General features: G+C 35.7%; 4 protein-coding genes across 4 annotated transcripts; 2 read left to right on the top strand and 2 right to left on the bottom strand.

The window, feature by feature from the left end:
* Positions 1–235: 235 nt before the first annotated feature.
* LOC9312434 (probable WRKY transcription factor 70) lies at positions 236–1,981 on the top strand. The gene is made up of 3 exons (XM_021026023.1): positions 236–788; positions 1,037–1,138; positions 1,328–1,981. Exons 1-3 carry the CDS (start codon positions 460–462, stop codon positions 1,791–1,793), a joined length of 897 nt encoding a protein of 298 aa, XP_020881682.1. The 5' UTR covers positions 236–459; the 3' UTR covers positions 1,794–1,981.
* Positions 1,982–3,382: 1,401 nt separating this feature from the next.
* Positions 3,383–5,548, bottom strand: LOC9312433 (WRKY transcription factor 55). The gene is made up of 3 exons (XM_002876319.2): positions 4,561–5,548; positions 4,339–4,464; positions 3,383–4,107 (listed from the first exon to the last, which is right to left on the bottom strand). Exons 1-3 carry the CDS (start codon positions 4,893–4,895, stop codon positions 3,762–3,764), a joined length of 807 nt encoding a protein of 268 aa, XP_002876365.1. The 5' UTR covers positions 4,896–5,548; the 3' UTR covers positions 3,383–3,761.
* A 188-nt stretch (positions 5,549–5,736) lies between these two features.
* On the bottom strand, positions 5,737–6,966 carry LOC9314150 (two-component response regulator ARR17). The gene is made up of 5 exons (XM_021024232.1): positions 6,632–6,966; positions 6,443–6,525; positions 6,241–6,318; positions 6,057–6,130; positions 5,737–5,946 (listed from the first exon to the last, which is right to left on the bottom strand). The coding sequence occupies exons 1-5, from the start codon at positions 6,765–6,767 to the stop codon at positions 5,850–5,852; spliced, it is 468 nt and encodes a 155-aa protein (XP_020879891.1). The 5' UTR covers positions 6,768–6,966; the 3' UTR covers positions 5,737–5,849.
* A 2,290-nt stretch (positions 6,967–9,256) lies between these two features.
* Positions 9,257–13,191, top strand: LOC9312432 (probable LRR receptor-like serine/threonine-protein kinase IRK). The gene is made up of 3 exons (XM_002878035.2): positions 9,257–9,495; positions 9,858–11,357; positions 11,452–13,191. The coding sequence occupies exons 2-3, from the start codon at positions 9,928–9,930 to the stop codon at positions 12,914–12,916; spliced, it is 2,895 nt and encodes a 964-aa protein (XP_002878081.1). The 5' UTR covers positions 9,257–9,495; positions 9,858–9,927; the 3' UTR covers positions 12,917–13,191.
* Positions 13,192–14,388: the final 1,197 nt, after the last annotated feature.

Genomic DNA, 14,388 nt, shown 5'->3' with positions numbered 1-14,388 from the left:
GTGTAAACTTTAAACGGATTTTCGCAACTTTTTTATTAGTCTACATTTCGATCCAAAATTTATCCGGTTATAAATGAATGACTCTTAAGTTTGGATTTCAGCAAAATCATAGTATATTCCATTCTCACTTAGGGATGAAATGACATCATTCATCACTACGTCATTTGAGATTACGTCATACCATAAGCAAAAGAAATGGGTGGATAAGTTCAAGTTCCATCTCATTTCCTCAGACATCTCGCTATATTCCTTCTCATTTCCTCCCCTCTTCCTCTCTTCCTCTAAAAAAAAAAAAATCAAAGAAACCAACAAAATAAAAAGCGCCCATCATTACAAATCTTTTTTTCCACCTTATATTTACACACTTCTCTTCTTTCGTTTAATCATTCAAACCACACCAATAGGAAAGACAAAAAGAAAAAAAAACTCCCCACCAAAAACTTCCTCAAAAATCAACAAATGGATACCAATAAAGCAAAAAAGCTTAAAGTGATGAACCAACTCGTTGAAGGCCACGAGTTAACCACTCAGCTTCAGCAACTCGTCTCTCAACCCGGGTCCGGTCTAGGTCCAGCGGAGGATCTAGTGGCTAAAATCTTAGGGTCTTTCAATAACAGCATCTCCATTCTTGATACCTTCGAACCCATCTCCTCCTCCTTCTCATCCCTCGCCGCCGTTGAGGGCTCTCAAAATGCTTCATGCGACAACGACGGCAAGTTTGAAGATTCCGGCGATAGTCGGAAAAGATTGGGACCCGTTAAGGGTAAAAGAGGATGCTACAAAAGAAAGTAAGTTAAGTTTCACCTTTTTTCTCTCTCTTATTTAATTATTTACCATATTGATATATAATCAGTCCATCGTAGTTCTATTTAGACCGATTACGTTGATCACTTGTACCATAAATCTAGTGATAATCTAGGATTTGATTACTGTTATGGTTAGTCACAAACAAACAATAAAATTTAGCTTTGGTTGCAAGAATCATAAGTAGGCAAAGAACCAAATGATTAATTGATTTCATTAATATTATGAGCAGGAAAAGATCGGAGACGTGGACTAAAGAATCGACTATACTTGAGGACGCATTTTCTTGGAGGAAATATGGACAAAAGGAGATTCTTAATGCCAAATTCCCAAGGTCCTTTTTACCCCTATATAGATGTGTGTGTATATCTATACACATATTCGTATCTGATATGTGACATGTTGCCGGGGTATTATTACACATGGACCGCAATTATATCTACCATCAATGTGGTCTGAGCTTAATTGGTTGTGGCATATAAATTTTGGTCTAAATTCTTTTATTTTAATTTATGTTTTGCAGGAGTTACTTTAGATGCACACACAAGTACACTAAAGGGTGCAAGGCAACAAAGCAAGTCCAGAAGGTGGAGCTCGATCCCAAGATGTTCAGTATCACATACATAGGAAACCACACGTGTAACACCAACGCAGAAACACCCAAGAGCAAGACTTGTGACCATCATGATGAGATCTTCATGGATTCCGAAGAGCACAAGAGTCCTAGTTTGACGACCTCAATGAAGGAGGAAGAAGAGAATCATCATCATCATGGTTCGTCCACGGAGAATGAGTTGTCATTGGTGTGGCCAGAAATGGTTTTCGAAGAAGATTATCATCAGCAGGCCATTTACGTCAATGGGGAAACTAGTACATCTATCAATGATTTGGGTTCTCCGGACCACTTGGTGTTTGGAGCTGGCGGCGATTTCGGGTTTATCGAAAATGAGCACTTCTCTATCTTCAGTTCATGTTCGAATCTATCTTGAGTTTACCACTACTATAGGGCTAAGGCTATGAGTTAATCATTAGGCTTGTAGAGTGGAAAACGTATAATATATTTTGGCCTCTCTCTAATGAGTGTCTGTACTGTACATATAGTAGTATAAAAAACACTCTTGCTGGATTAAAACATAATCCCCCCTTAAGATTAATTCTCAACTCTTTGATTTTTCCACCTCACAATCCTTTTCTTTTAAATATTACTCAGAACTAGTTAATTACCGACTAGAGTGATTTTAGCCGTTACTATTTGTAGCAACATTCCCCTCTATTATTGTTTCTTTGTCAACATTCTCCTCTAATTAATGCATCAATAACAAATACTTTATCGTTATGATACATACATAATTACAAGTATGTACATATATACCACGTAGGGTTTAGGATGTTTTTTTTTCCTTAACAAGTATACACATATTTTGCTAATAAAAGAGAGTGAGGAAAATAGGAGAAAATGCAGATGAAAACTGTTCACTGCCTTTTACGCAAGGGCTTAAACATCTCAAGTAGCCACTATATATGTGTACAAAGTACAACTCGCCGAATTGGTCCTTTTCTAATCTTTATTTTTTTGTATTATAGTGTTTGAAAAAATATTATAAAAGGAACAATACACTATAAAGTGTCCAAATATAATTAGGGATAAGTGTCGTGTACTGGTAAATAAAAACACAAAACCTTGGACAAAGGGTCAAAAGGCAGATGAGACACGAGACATGATACAGGTGACACAGAAAGAAGTGAAACAGTCTCTTTAATTTAGTTTTGATTCATTGGTTGCAACGCAACAAAAGAAAAACCCCAAGCTCCTCACATTCTGAACCTATCTACAACAAAAATTTAAGTAAATTTATTTGAAGGACTTGTAGGGTAAAAAACAAAAAACAACACTTTGTTTCAGAACCCTTTAACGTCTGTTTCAATCTAACTATTTTGTAGAGCAAAAGTGTGTAACAACAATTTTGCCGAGACTGTTGAAAATCTCAGGGTATATTAGACCATCTCCAATGTCCACTTTTATATTTTTCTCTATTTTAAAGAAACTATATTTTAGAGGATATTTTGCTCCAATGTATCCTTTTAAAATAGAGGAAAATATAGAGGTGGGCATTGGAGATGCTCTTACACTGAAAAAGAAAAAGGGTTCTGAAACTCTTTGATATGATGATCATTGTATTTTGAATATCTTCATGCTGGATCGACATATATTAATGCCTCAAACATATTTGAAACCTGAAATTAAGATGCAATGAATTCCAATCAATACTTTTACCGAAGAGATATACATCATAGTATATAAAATGTATGGAAAATAATGGAAAATGAAAACGTAACAACTAAAAAGGGTTGTATTTTCATAGCAAATACTCCATTTGTATCATAAAGAATGATGTTTTGAGGTTTTATTTTTGTATCAAAAAAATTGATTTTTAACAAATTTTTATCAATTAATGTTTATAAATTGTGAATTTCAAGAATCACTAATTAAGAATTTTAAAATTTGATGAATTACTATTGGTTAATATGTATGAGAAATTGTTTAGTATGAATAAATAGTGCATTTATAACTAAATATTAAATGTTTTTTTTAATTGGTGTGAAAATTCTATAAAATCAATATTTTTGATACAGAGAGAATAGTCACATACTCACATATACTTCTACTTTTTATTTATTGACAAACAATGTCACTATTAATCTACCGTATCGTAGCAAATGTTTCGCAAAGTAACAAATCTTTTTGTGAATCTCTATATGACTATATGTCAAAAAATTAAGATGCAAATATACTCCAAGTCCTACCACTTAAAAGTATCTTATATATGGATTTCGTGTTTCATCCCATCTCTAAACATAATTAAACAGGCATTTGAAAGATCTATGATAAACAAACAGTTAAACCTTAACTAAACAAAAGTAAAAATAAATTAATAATTTTAAAGTTTAAAAGCTTATCAACTAGGACATGTCGTATCTCTGCGAAGGTGAGTTCCATGTGTCCCCTCCCCATCACCGTCGTCTCCGGGCACGAGGCAATGGTGGTTAAAGCAGGGTTTGCCTAATGGAACAACGGAGTCCATGTTGCCGAACATAGCTTCGGCCATGTTAGCGACATCGGGAACGTTGGCGGTTGTTGCGGTGGCAGGTGCTAATGATGAAATCGGGGAAGTGGTGAAGGAGTGACACGTGTGTGAACTGCGGTAAGTGATACGGAACGTGTGAGGATCTTCGTCGAGCCGTTGCACTTGCTTCTTCGCCGGACACTTGTATAGTTTCTGGTGGGTGCATCTATAGTACGCCCTACAAATTTTCGGTTTTCTTATAGTATAAAAAGTTAACTCTGGAGTAACTACTATTAAGTACTAATTACTAGTAACTAGATATATAGGACAATAATAATTTTAAAATCCAACTAATATTTTTTAAACCGAATACAAGTCGAAACTTTTTAAAAAAGTGTAAGACTAATTAGTATTTCAGTTCAATATATACAAAAAATGTAATTATGTTTTAGAAATTAAAGAACATTACCGAGGAAATCTAGAACCGAGAATTTCCTTCTGACCGTATTTACGCCAAGTGTAATTGTCGTCCGGCGGGATCTCGATCCTCTCCACCGCCGCCAACACCGTTTCTTCTTCTCCAATATCCTTCTTTCTATACATACACTGATACACATTACATATATATATATACATACAACAAATTACACATGCACACATACGATCTACATTAATAAATGTTTGTATTTACCTTCTTTGATGCCTTGGTCTTGAGGTAGCATTACCCTCCACTGTCTGCATCACTGGATACCTAAAGTTAAACCAGTGGTCCTGCATCAGACTCTGATCATTCTGCATCGGTATATCAAACATTGGAACCGGTTCCGGTTCAGGCTGGTACTGTGCCAAAGAGTTCCTCCACGCAAGTAGGATTTTCAGCCGCTCGTTGGCGTCTCCGAATAGAGTGGAGATCGAGCTTAGATAACTCGACAAATCTGATTCTGGTGACTCTTGTGATGATAAGCTGAACTCTAGCTCCTTAACCAGATTGATTCCGTTGAATATCATTGACATTATCTCCTCCATCGTTTGATTGTATTTTGTTTTTGTGGTTCAATTAAAAAAGTATTCACACAAACATATGTAACACCTTTTTTTTTTTTTTGCTTCACCTCGTGGTATCTTACCTGTTTGTGTATGCATCTATATACACACTTACAAATATATTATAGAGCAAGAGGGACAGGTAAAGAAAGATTGGATATGATCCTATGTCGATTCGACTTTGAAAAAATCAAAGATTGTGAATTTTTTTAGAATGCGACGTACAATCTCCAATCATATAATGACTTTCGTCTCAGTTTTTTTTATTTGTGTTGACATATTGGCAAAACATAGATTAATTAAACTAAACTTTGCTCCATAACAAACACGTTAGTAATTGATTTCTAGATACTTAATCGATGTGACAAAAGAAGATAAGGACTAGGTTTTTATTTTTATTTTGGTTAAGAAAGGTGAGAGTATGTTTTAGAGCGTTAGATGGTGTATATATGTTTTCTATCGTCCGACAATTGATTTAACTTTTTTTTGGAGGGCAAGTATTTTGATAAACACGTACGATAGAAGAAGAAGCAGTCACATTGACTAAGTCATGGGCTTCTTTTCAACATTTATAGATTTTCAACGTTAAAAGGCGATCTTGGAAGTCCACGCAAAGACTTGGGATTAAAATGTTGAAATAATTGCCTGATCAAAAATAATGGTGAAACAATTGAATACCTAAAGGCTAAAGGAAGATAAATTGACACATACGTTTTTTTTTTAATAAGAGTCACTCACTATGGTTATCCTAATGGGCCCAAAAAGCTAAACTGCCAATGTTGAATTCTATATTTCTTGTGGTTTAAGATTTCTGACCAAAAAGAACATTTCTTGTGGTAAGCAAGATTATATTGTATTGCGAAGAATCAATTTGCACTTCGAGAGGAACATACATCAAGATTTTTAAACACTGAGCTTTTACATCTAAGCAGATCTTCAGCTTCTGCAGTTTAAAAGATGACATTTCAGTTTCTCAACATCAGATAATTTCAGTGGCTTCTGCATAAACATCTGTGCACCGCTAGCTAAGCATCTGCAATATCATCAAGAAAATAACAAAATCTTAGTTCACCACTAAGAAAGAAGAAACCAAAAAAAAAACTGAACAATTAAAGCAAAGTGTCTGAGGAATGATAATTTTACTTGTTGATGCGAGTAGGAATGTTCTCTGAAGACAATATCACAACAGGTACTTCCTTTAGATTCGATGATTCCTGCTGTCAATAATAAAACACCATAGAAACAGAGACAAAGAAAGAAATTTTGTTAGTCTATGGATCTTCTGATCAAAAAAGACTTTTGATTAGTAAGAAATTTTGTTACACACCTTCACTTTCTTAAGAAGCTCAAAACCTGTCATTCCTGGCATACAATAATCAGTGATGATAAGATTCACCTTCATTACCTGAAAAAGAAACCCTCCAATATGTCACAAAAGTCGTTGGATTTACACTATTGGGTCCTCTCTAAACAATTCAAAATGTGCAAATGTGCAGTGAGGATATAATAACTTGAAGATATATAAACACATTGAGCTTAGTTACATTGGTCTGTTGTGGATCTCCCAAGCCTAAGTACTCCAATGCTCTAAGCCCATTTTCTGCTGTTGTCACTGTACAATAAGTAAAATCAATTAATTCGTTTCAGAGGCAATGTTACCCTATATAAGAATCTTGGTTCTTGAAATTTAAAAGGAAAAAGATTGACCGATATGTTACCTTTGCAAGAAGAGATCTTGAGGATTCTTTCAAGGAATTTACGGTCAATTAGATTATCATCTACTGCTAAAACATGAAGCTCCTCCTCCATTGACGATAAACAAGACTCACTTCCACTTCCACATCCGTTATTCATCTCCTACGATTACAGAGAGAGATATCGTTTTTGTTCCTTATGAGTGAAGCAACTGAGAACAAAAAACTACACAAATAGGAAGAGAATAGATGAGTGAGACACTAATATAGACATTATACTGCTTTTAATTCTCAAACCTAAAGAAAACACAGACAAACTTACAGATGAAGAAAAAAAAGAGAGAACTGACAAACTAAAAAGATTTGAGAATGAATGTATATATGAACAATATATTTATGTTTAAAATTTATATATGGATATATAGGATAACAATATATCAAGAAGTGATTTGATATGATTTTATCTTCCTTATAATTTAAGATACAACAAGTTGTGGTTTTGTTCTTGATATTGATTCTCTTTATGTCAGTGACAGTGCTTTGTGATCTTGTACGATGATAACGAAAATCCAAATTTTAATTTTTATTTTCCATTTGTTTGGCTTTTCTAATCGTGCGAATAATGAAGATGCAAGTTTATAATCATTTTTTAATTTCAAAATGGATCACAAATCTGTATCAGAATCTCAGTTACGAAGTCCCCACGATTCTCTGAAAATTAAGATAAATTATCATTTTAGTCTTTGAATTTTAATCTATTGGCTTTTGTTCGGTGTATATTGTTCGGTGTATATTATTATTTTCAACTTGCATTGTTTGCAATTTTGCATGGGCCTTGTAGTTGTAAGCTGCGAGTCGCATTTCTAAGTTCAATTTGTTTTCTTTCCTGAAATATCACCCGGACTGTAGAAGTTGATAAGCCTTATTATCATCTGAGCCCATTTATCGTTTCTCCTTAATGGGCCTCTAATGGGAGAGTTAGACCCATCTTATGCGAAGTTAATACTTACCATGGAATAAAAGGGAAACTATAGTAATCAATAAATATAAGAAAATTTGGAATTTGCAGAACAAATCAATTTTACGGAACACCGGAAAGTAAAATTTATCTTCTAATGGCTGGTCCTAAATGCCAATCCTGATATGACAGAGGAAGTTTCGAGTAAAAAATTGAATGTGGAAATAAATACTAACTATAAAACAAACAAAAGAGTAAATTAGTACTAATATAGATGGAAAGTGAAGAAGAGTAAATGTGAATTCTCTACGGTCCGGCTCACACTGCCCAAAAAATTCCTTCAAAGCTCTTGAAAACAGTATAAATTTGACCCTATATTTTTAGAATACATTAAAAAGGCCTCTTTGTTAAAATGCAAATAGAAACAAATAGTAAATTCCAAAATTTCCATGAAGGGTTGTTTTCCTTCCATGGGAAAAAGAGTTCGTTTTCTTCTATTTTTTTTCATTTTATGTTAAATAAATAAACTTTTACTGTCAAAAGGAATATAAAAATTTAAAACATAGGTATGGAGAGAGACCGGAGTCTGATAAAATGTCTTGACTCGGACCAAATCTCAAACGAGAAAAACAACAATTAAAAAATTCCAAGAGCATGCTTAACGGATTATATTATTTTTTTCATCACCATTGTTCTATTATATGTTTTTTAAGTGTTTTATTTTGTGGCAATAAGTGTTTTATTTTGTGGCAATAAGTGTTTGACACTTAGTTATTCAACCGCATTTCAATCTGTAAGAAGTTCACATAATGAATGATTCCTTGCACAAACAGAAGATCCCAAATTTACATCTGTAGCTCCTCCAAGTCAACCAAAATCCTTAGGTTTGTGATCCAATTTCAAAACCCCATAATTTTTTTTAAGAAAATTAAATGCCCGTAATTCTTTTTTTGTTATCTATAGTTTAGATTGTTCGGTGCAATTTTTAAGTTTCATACATTGACAAGGACATTGTACATAAATAATGAATAGTAATATTATGGTTGCAATTATTAATGAACAAGTGATTTCTAAGCACCACAAAATATTTTTCCCAAAAAAAAAAAAAAAAAAAAAAAAAAAAAAAAAAAAAAAATATTTTTCCCAGGTCACCATCCTCATTCCTCACCAACTTACTTTAATGTTTTTTTTGTTGTCAACTACTTTAATGTTTTTTCTTCAAAAACAAAATAGAGAATAAAAATGAAAATGGAAATTAAAAGATAAAAATGAAAAACCAAATCTATGGTGACCACTTTAACCACTGTCTCTTTCTGCATAATTTACCCAAAAATACCAATTCTCTGCATGAGAATAACAGAGCCAACCACATTCCAAATTTGTTTCCATTTTATGTGAATGATTATTTTCTAATTAATTGAATCAAAACCAAGAGGCCACAAAGCATATAAACCCATTAAAGAAAGTTTCTATTATTTGGGAAGGACAATTTCGTAAATTTTAAATATATGGTTCCTTTCTTTATGAGTTGGCCAATCATTTATTCATTTTCCCACTTCCTCTAACAACACATAATAAGATTAAAAAAGCCACGTGTCTGCCAAGTCGGATTCATCAAAACCAACTAAATTAATACACGTGTCAACTTCGAGATTAATAAGTCCACCCACCATCCTCGGGCCCCACACTCTCTTCTTTCCAGCCCGTTGATAAAGGCACAGCTTTTAATTTTCTCTCTCTTCTCTTTCTCTTTTTTCTTTTTTTATTGGCTTTTTCTCTCTTCTTCCCAAATTCACTGTTCTTTAAAAGCTTCAAAACCTAACAAGAAGAAGAAGCTCGTGCTCTCTCACTTTCTTTTCCTCCGGTTGTTTTTACCCCTGAGCTGCAACATTCTTCGTCGGAAAGCTTCCCGGAGATAATTCTTAACCAGGTGAGAATTCCTCATTTCCAGATCGTAACCTACTTCCAATGGCTCGTTTACTTAAAAGAGCTCAAGTATTTTTTGCTCAACATTTACTTCAACCATTCACTTGAAGGTTGAATATTTCTTGAATTTCTATGAATTTCAAGTAAACTATAGCTACTTCTATTCATATAACTAGCTTTTGTTTACCGGATTTTTCTTCTTGTTATTTGTTTGTTTCCTCCGTTGGTCGAAATGTAGCCGTTGTGCTAGACTTTTGTTCTTTTCTTCTACTCAATCTAACTCCTGAATGCGAACAAAACAGCTTTTATTTTGAGCTCTACTGTTTTTTTTTGTGTATTCATAAACTTTCTTCTTTCCAATTTCAGCTCTAGATACTCAAAAATGGAGTTCTTCCGCAACTAAAATCTGTACAACGGAGAAGAGGATCGTGTAAAGATGTATAAAGTACTGATTTTTTCAGTCTTGTTGATGTCGGTGGTGGCTCCGGTGAGATCTCTAGACCCACCTTTAAACGACGACGTTTTGGGGCTCATTGTCTTCAAAGCCGATTTACGAGATCCAGAGCAAAAGCTAGCTTCTTGGAACGAAGATGACTACACTCCTTGCAGCTGGAACGGAGTCAAATGCCATCCGAGAACGAATCGAGTTACTGAGTTAAACCTAGATGGCTTCTCTCTCTCTGGTCGAATTGGTCGTGGGTTACTTCAGCTCCAGTTTCTTCATAAGCTCTCTTTGTCCAACAACAATCTCACGGGAATCATTAACCCTAATTTGCTGCTGAGCCTTGTTAACCTTAAAGTTGTCGACTTGAGTAGCAATGGCTTGTCTGGTTCGCTTCCTGATGGGTTTTTCAGGCAATGTGGGTCATTAAGAGTTCTGTCTCTGGCCAAGAACAAGCTAACGGGGAAGATTCCGGTTAGTATAAGCTCGTGTTCGTCTCTTGCTGCTTTAAACTTGTCCTCAAATAGTTTTTCTGGTTCTATGCCTTTGGGGATTTGGTCTTTGAACACTCTAAGATCACTTGATTTGTCAAGAAATGAGTTAGAGGGGGAGTTTCCAGAGAAGATAGACAGATTGAACAACTTGCGTTCGCTTGATTTGAGTAGAAACCGGTTATCCGGTACTATTCCTAGCGAAATTGGGAGCTGTATGCTGCTGAAGACTATTGATCTTAGTGAAAACTCTCTATCAGGAAGCGTACCAGATACATTTCAGCAGCTTAGTTTGTGCTATTCTCTGAACTTGGGAAAGAATGGGTTAGAAGGTGAAGTTCCAAAGTGGATTGGAGAAATGAGAAGTCTTGAGTATTTGGATCTTTCCATGAATAAGTTTTCAGGTCATGTTCCAGACTCCATAGGCAACCTTTTAGCACTGAAAGTTCTAAACTTTTCCGGGAATGGGCTTATTGGTAGCTTGCCGGACTCAACAGCAAACTGTATCAATCTCTTGGCTTTAGATTTTAGTGGGAACTCACTAACTGGAAATCTTCCCATGTGGATATTTCAAGATGATTCTCGTGATGTTTCTGCATTTAAGAGTGATAATTCCACTGGAGGTATCAAAAAGATCCTGGTGTTGGATCTCTCTCACAATTCCTTCTCTGGCGAGATTGGAGCTGGTCTAGGAGATCTTAGAGACTTGGAGGCTTTGCATCTGTCCAGAAACTCTCTCACCGGTCACATCCCCAGTACCATTGGGGAACTAAAGCACTTGGGCGTCCTTGATTTGAGTCACAATGAGCTTAGTGGAACGATTCCTCGAGAAACAGGTGGAGCTGTTTCTTTGGAGGGGTTGAGACTTGAAAATAACTTGTTGGAGGGAAATATTCCATCTTCCATCAAGAATTGCAGTTCCCTTCGGTCTTTGTAAGTCTCTTTTGCTTTAAGTTGCATTCAATTAAAGATTTTCCCATTGAAGATTCTGTCTTAAATTTGTTCGGTTTCATGCTTCTTTCTACAGGATCCTGTCACATAACAAGCTGATAGGCTCAATTCCACCAGAACTCGCAAAACTTACAAAACTCGAAGAAGTCGACTTATCATTTAATGAACTGACCGGAACGCTTCCTAAACAGTTGGCTAATCTCGGCTATCTCCAGACCTTCAACATATCTCATAACCATCTCTTTGGGGAACTACCTGCAGGTGGAATCTTCAACGGTTTATCACCAAGTTCAGTATCAGGAAACCCGGGAATTTGCGGTGCTGTTGTCAATAAGTCTTGTCCTGCTGTCTCCCCTAAACCGATTGTGTTGAATCCTAATGCAACTTTCGATCCTTACTCGGGTGAAGTAGTGCCTCCTGGTGCTGGTCACAAAAGGATACTCCTTAGTATATCTTCTTTGATAGCCATTAGTGCTGCTGCAGCCATTGTGGTTGGCGTAATAGCCATCACAGTACTTAATCTGAGAGTGCGCGCATCAACGGTTTCAAGATCAGCTGTACCACTGACATTCTCAGGTGGAGATGACTTCAGCCGATCTCCCACTACTGATAGCAACTCAGGTAAGCTTGTGATGTTCTCTGGTGAACCTGATTTTAGCACGGGGACGCATGCTCTGCTTAACAAAGACTGTGAGCTCGGTCGAGGTGGATTTGGAGCAGTCTACAGAACAGTTATCAGAGATGGGTATCCTGTAGCTATCAAGAAGCTCACTGTCTCAAGTCTTGTCAAGTCTCAGGACGAATTCGAAAGAGAGGTCAAGAAACTTGGAAAACTCAGGCATTCGAATCTGGTTAAACTCGAAGGATATTACTGGACAACTTCTCTTCAGCTTCTGATCTATGAGTTTCTCTCTGGTGGGAGTTTATACAAACACTTGCACGAAGCACCAGGAGGTAGTAGTTCGCTTTCTTGGAATGATCGGTTCAACATTATCCTTGGTACAGCGAAATGCTTAGCCTACTTGCACCAATCAAACATCATCCACTACAACATCAAATCGAGCAACGTGTTGCTAGACAGCTCTGGTGACCCTAAAGTAGGAGACTACGGATTAGCGAGGCTGTTACCCATGCTAGATAGGTACGTGCTGAGCAGCAAGATACAGAGTGCTTTGGGATACATGGCTCCAGAATTTGCCTGTAGAACAGTGAAAATAACAGAGAAATGCGATGTTTATGGATTTGGAGTCTTGGTTCTTGAAGTGGTTACAGGTAAAAAGCCTGTGGAGTATATGGAAGATGATGTTGTGGTTCTGTGTGATATGGTGAGAGAAGCTCTTGAAGATGGAAAAGCAGATGAATGTATTGATCCGAGGCTGCAAGGGAAGTTTCCGGTTGAAGAAGCAGTTGCAGTGATAAAGCTAGGGCTTATTTGCACTTCTCAGGTTCCATCAAGTAGACCACATATGGGAGAAGCTGTTAACATATTGAGGATGATCAGATGCCCTTCAGGGAGCTCAGATGAGTTGGGTTCGAGTTGAAAAGAAAGTAAAAACTAACATGTTTTTTCACCAAGTTCCGGCGAAGAGGAATCCGGTTTGTTCATTTGGGGGTTGTAAGAGAGATCCTTGTTTGTGTTTGTTTTTTGATAATCTCTTATGTGTTATCTTTTGTGTCTGTTAGTTTCAGTTTCAATGTTTGTAGCTTCTATTTATTGTTCTTATAACAATTTTAGGGTTGTATCGGATTTGTCTTCACCGGGTTCCATAATATGGAACTCTTTTGATGAAATCTTTACTTATTATTATGAAAGAAAGCCTCTAGTCTTCATTTCAAGTTTTGAACCTTCTTTTAGCAGTCTTAGAAAATAGAGTTTTCTTGTGAGACAAACAAAAACTTAGGGTTAGGAAAACCAAGAATCAAGAAAAAGGTGGCTAGGGTTAATGACTTGGTGTGATGATACTGTCTGAATAATAGAGTATATAATACTCCATACTAAAAGAACTTAAGAAGCTTCATTTGTTGCAACCATGTGCATGGGACTCTGTGAAAACTCATCAATTAGTCTGATCCTTTTTGAATTATGGGAATCGAGGAAACGTCTCAAGAATTGGTAATTACAATACATTATTCATTTGGCTTTTTGAGTGATTATATAAGTACATTTTAACAGAAGAACCCTAGTTTCAATGGCCAATAAAAGAGGAATCGAGCATGCCTTGTCTGAAACAGACCACGTTTTTCTCTCTCGGAGTTGGTAAAGAAGAAATTAAAATACTACTCCAAGTCGTATAAATTTATCATTCAATGAAACAATAGAAGACACGTTGAACAAAATTCACGTTGTCCGTCCCAGCCTCGGTAATTTGCAAAATTTCTTTACTTTTTTAACTCATTAGTTAAAACTTAAAAATTCATTTGAGTATAAATGATAGCATTAAATTGAGATGGCATCTAACGTTTTGACTTTCTAAGCCAATATGCTAACCTTTTTTTTTTTTCATTTCAAATGAACCTGAGATTTTTTTTTACTTGGGAGACATTTTCCAATTATAATTTTTTCCTCTTCCATATACAGCTTATTAGTTATTATATAATCGATCAATTCTTGGGTTTACTTTTTACTTTTTTCTCTTGGGTTTACTTTTATAACTAGGTTGTAGTAAAAATATTTTTTTTATCTCTAAATACAGTTTTTTTCTTGTCACCTGTTGCACTTTCATTCACTTCCGTAAGTTCGTTTGCTAAATGTTTATTGCTTGTCAGTGTCATAAACGTCTAAACTCCTTGGCCCTCGATTACTTTCAGAAAATTCATACAAACGAAAAGGAACATTGGATCATTCATAGCCCAGACGAACGATGGCCTATACCGTCCATATTTACGGGCCTTAAAATCTAAATCCATTATCCAAAGCAAAGCTCCAATAAAACAATCCATAATTTTCAATCACGCTCATGTTCATTCATTCTCTCTCTTTTCCATCCCCGGAGATCGCCTCCGGAATTTTCCG

The sequence above is a fragment of the Arabidopsis lyrata genome (genome assembly GCF_000004255.2).
Source record: "Arabidopsis lyrata subsp. lyrata unplaced genomic scaffold ARALYscaffold_5, whole genome shotgun sequence".
NCBI lineage: Eukaryota > Viridiplantae > Streptophyta > Magnoliopsida > Brassicales > Brassicaceae > Arabidopsis > Arabidopsis lyrata.
This window is presented reverse-complemented; position numbering and strand designations above follow the sequence as displayed.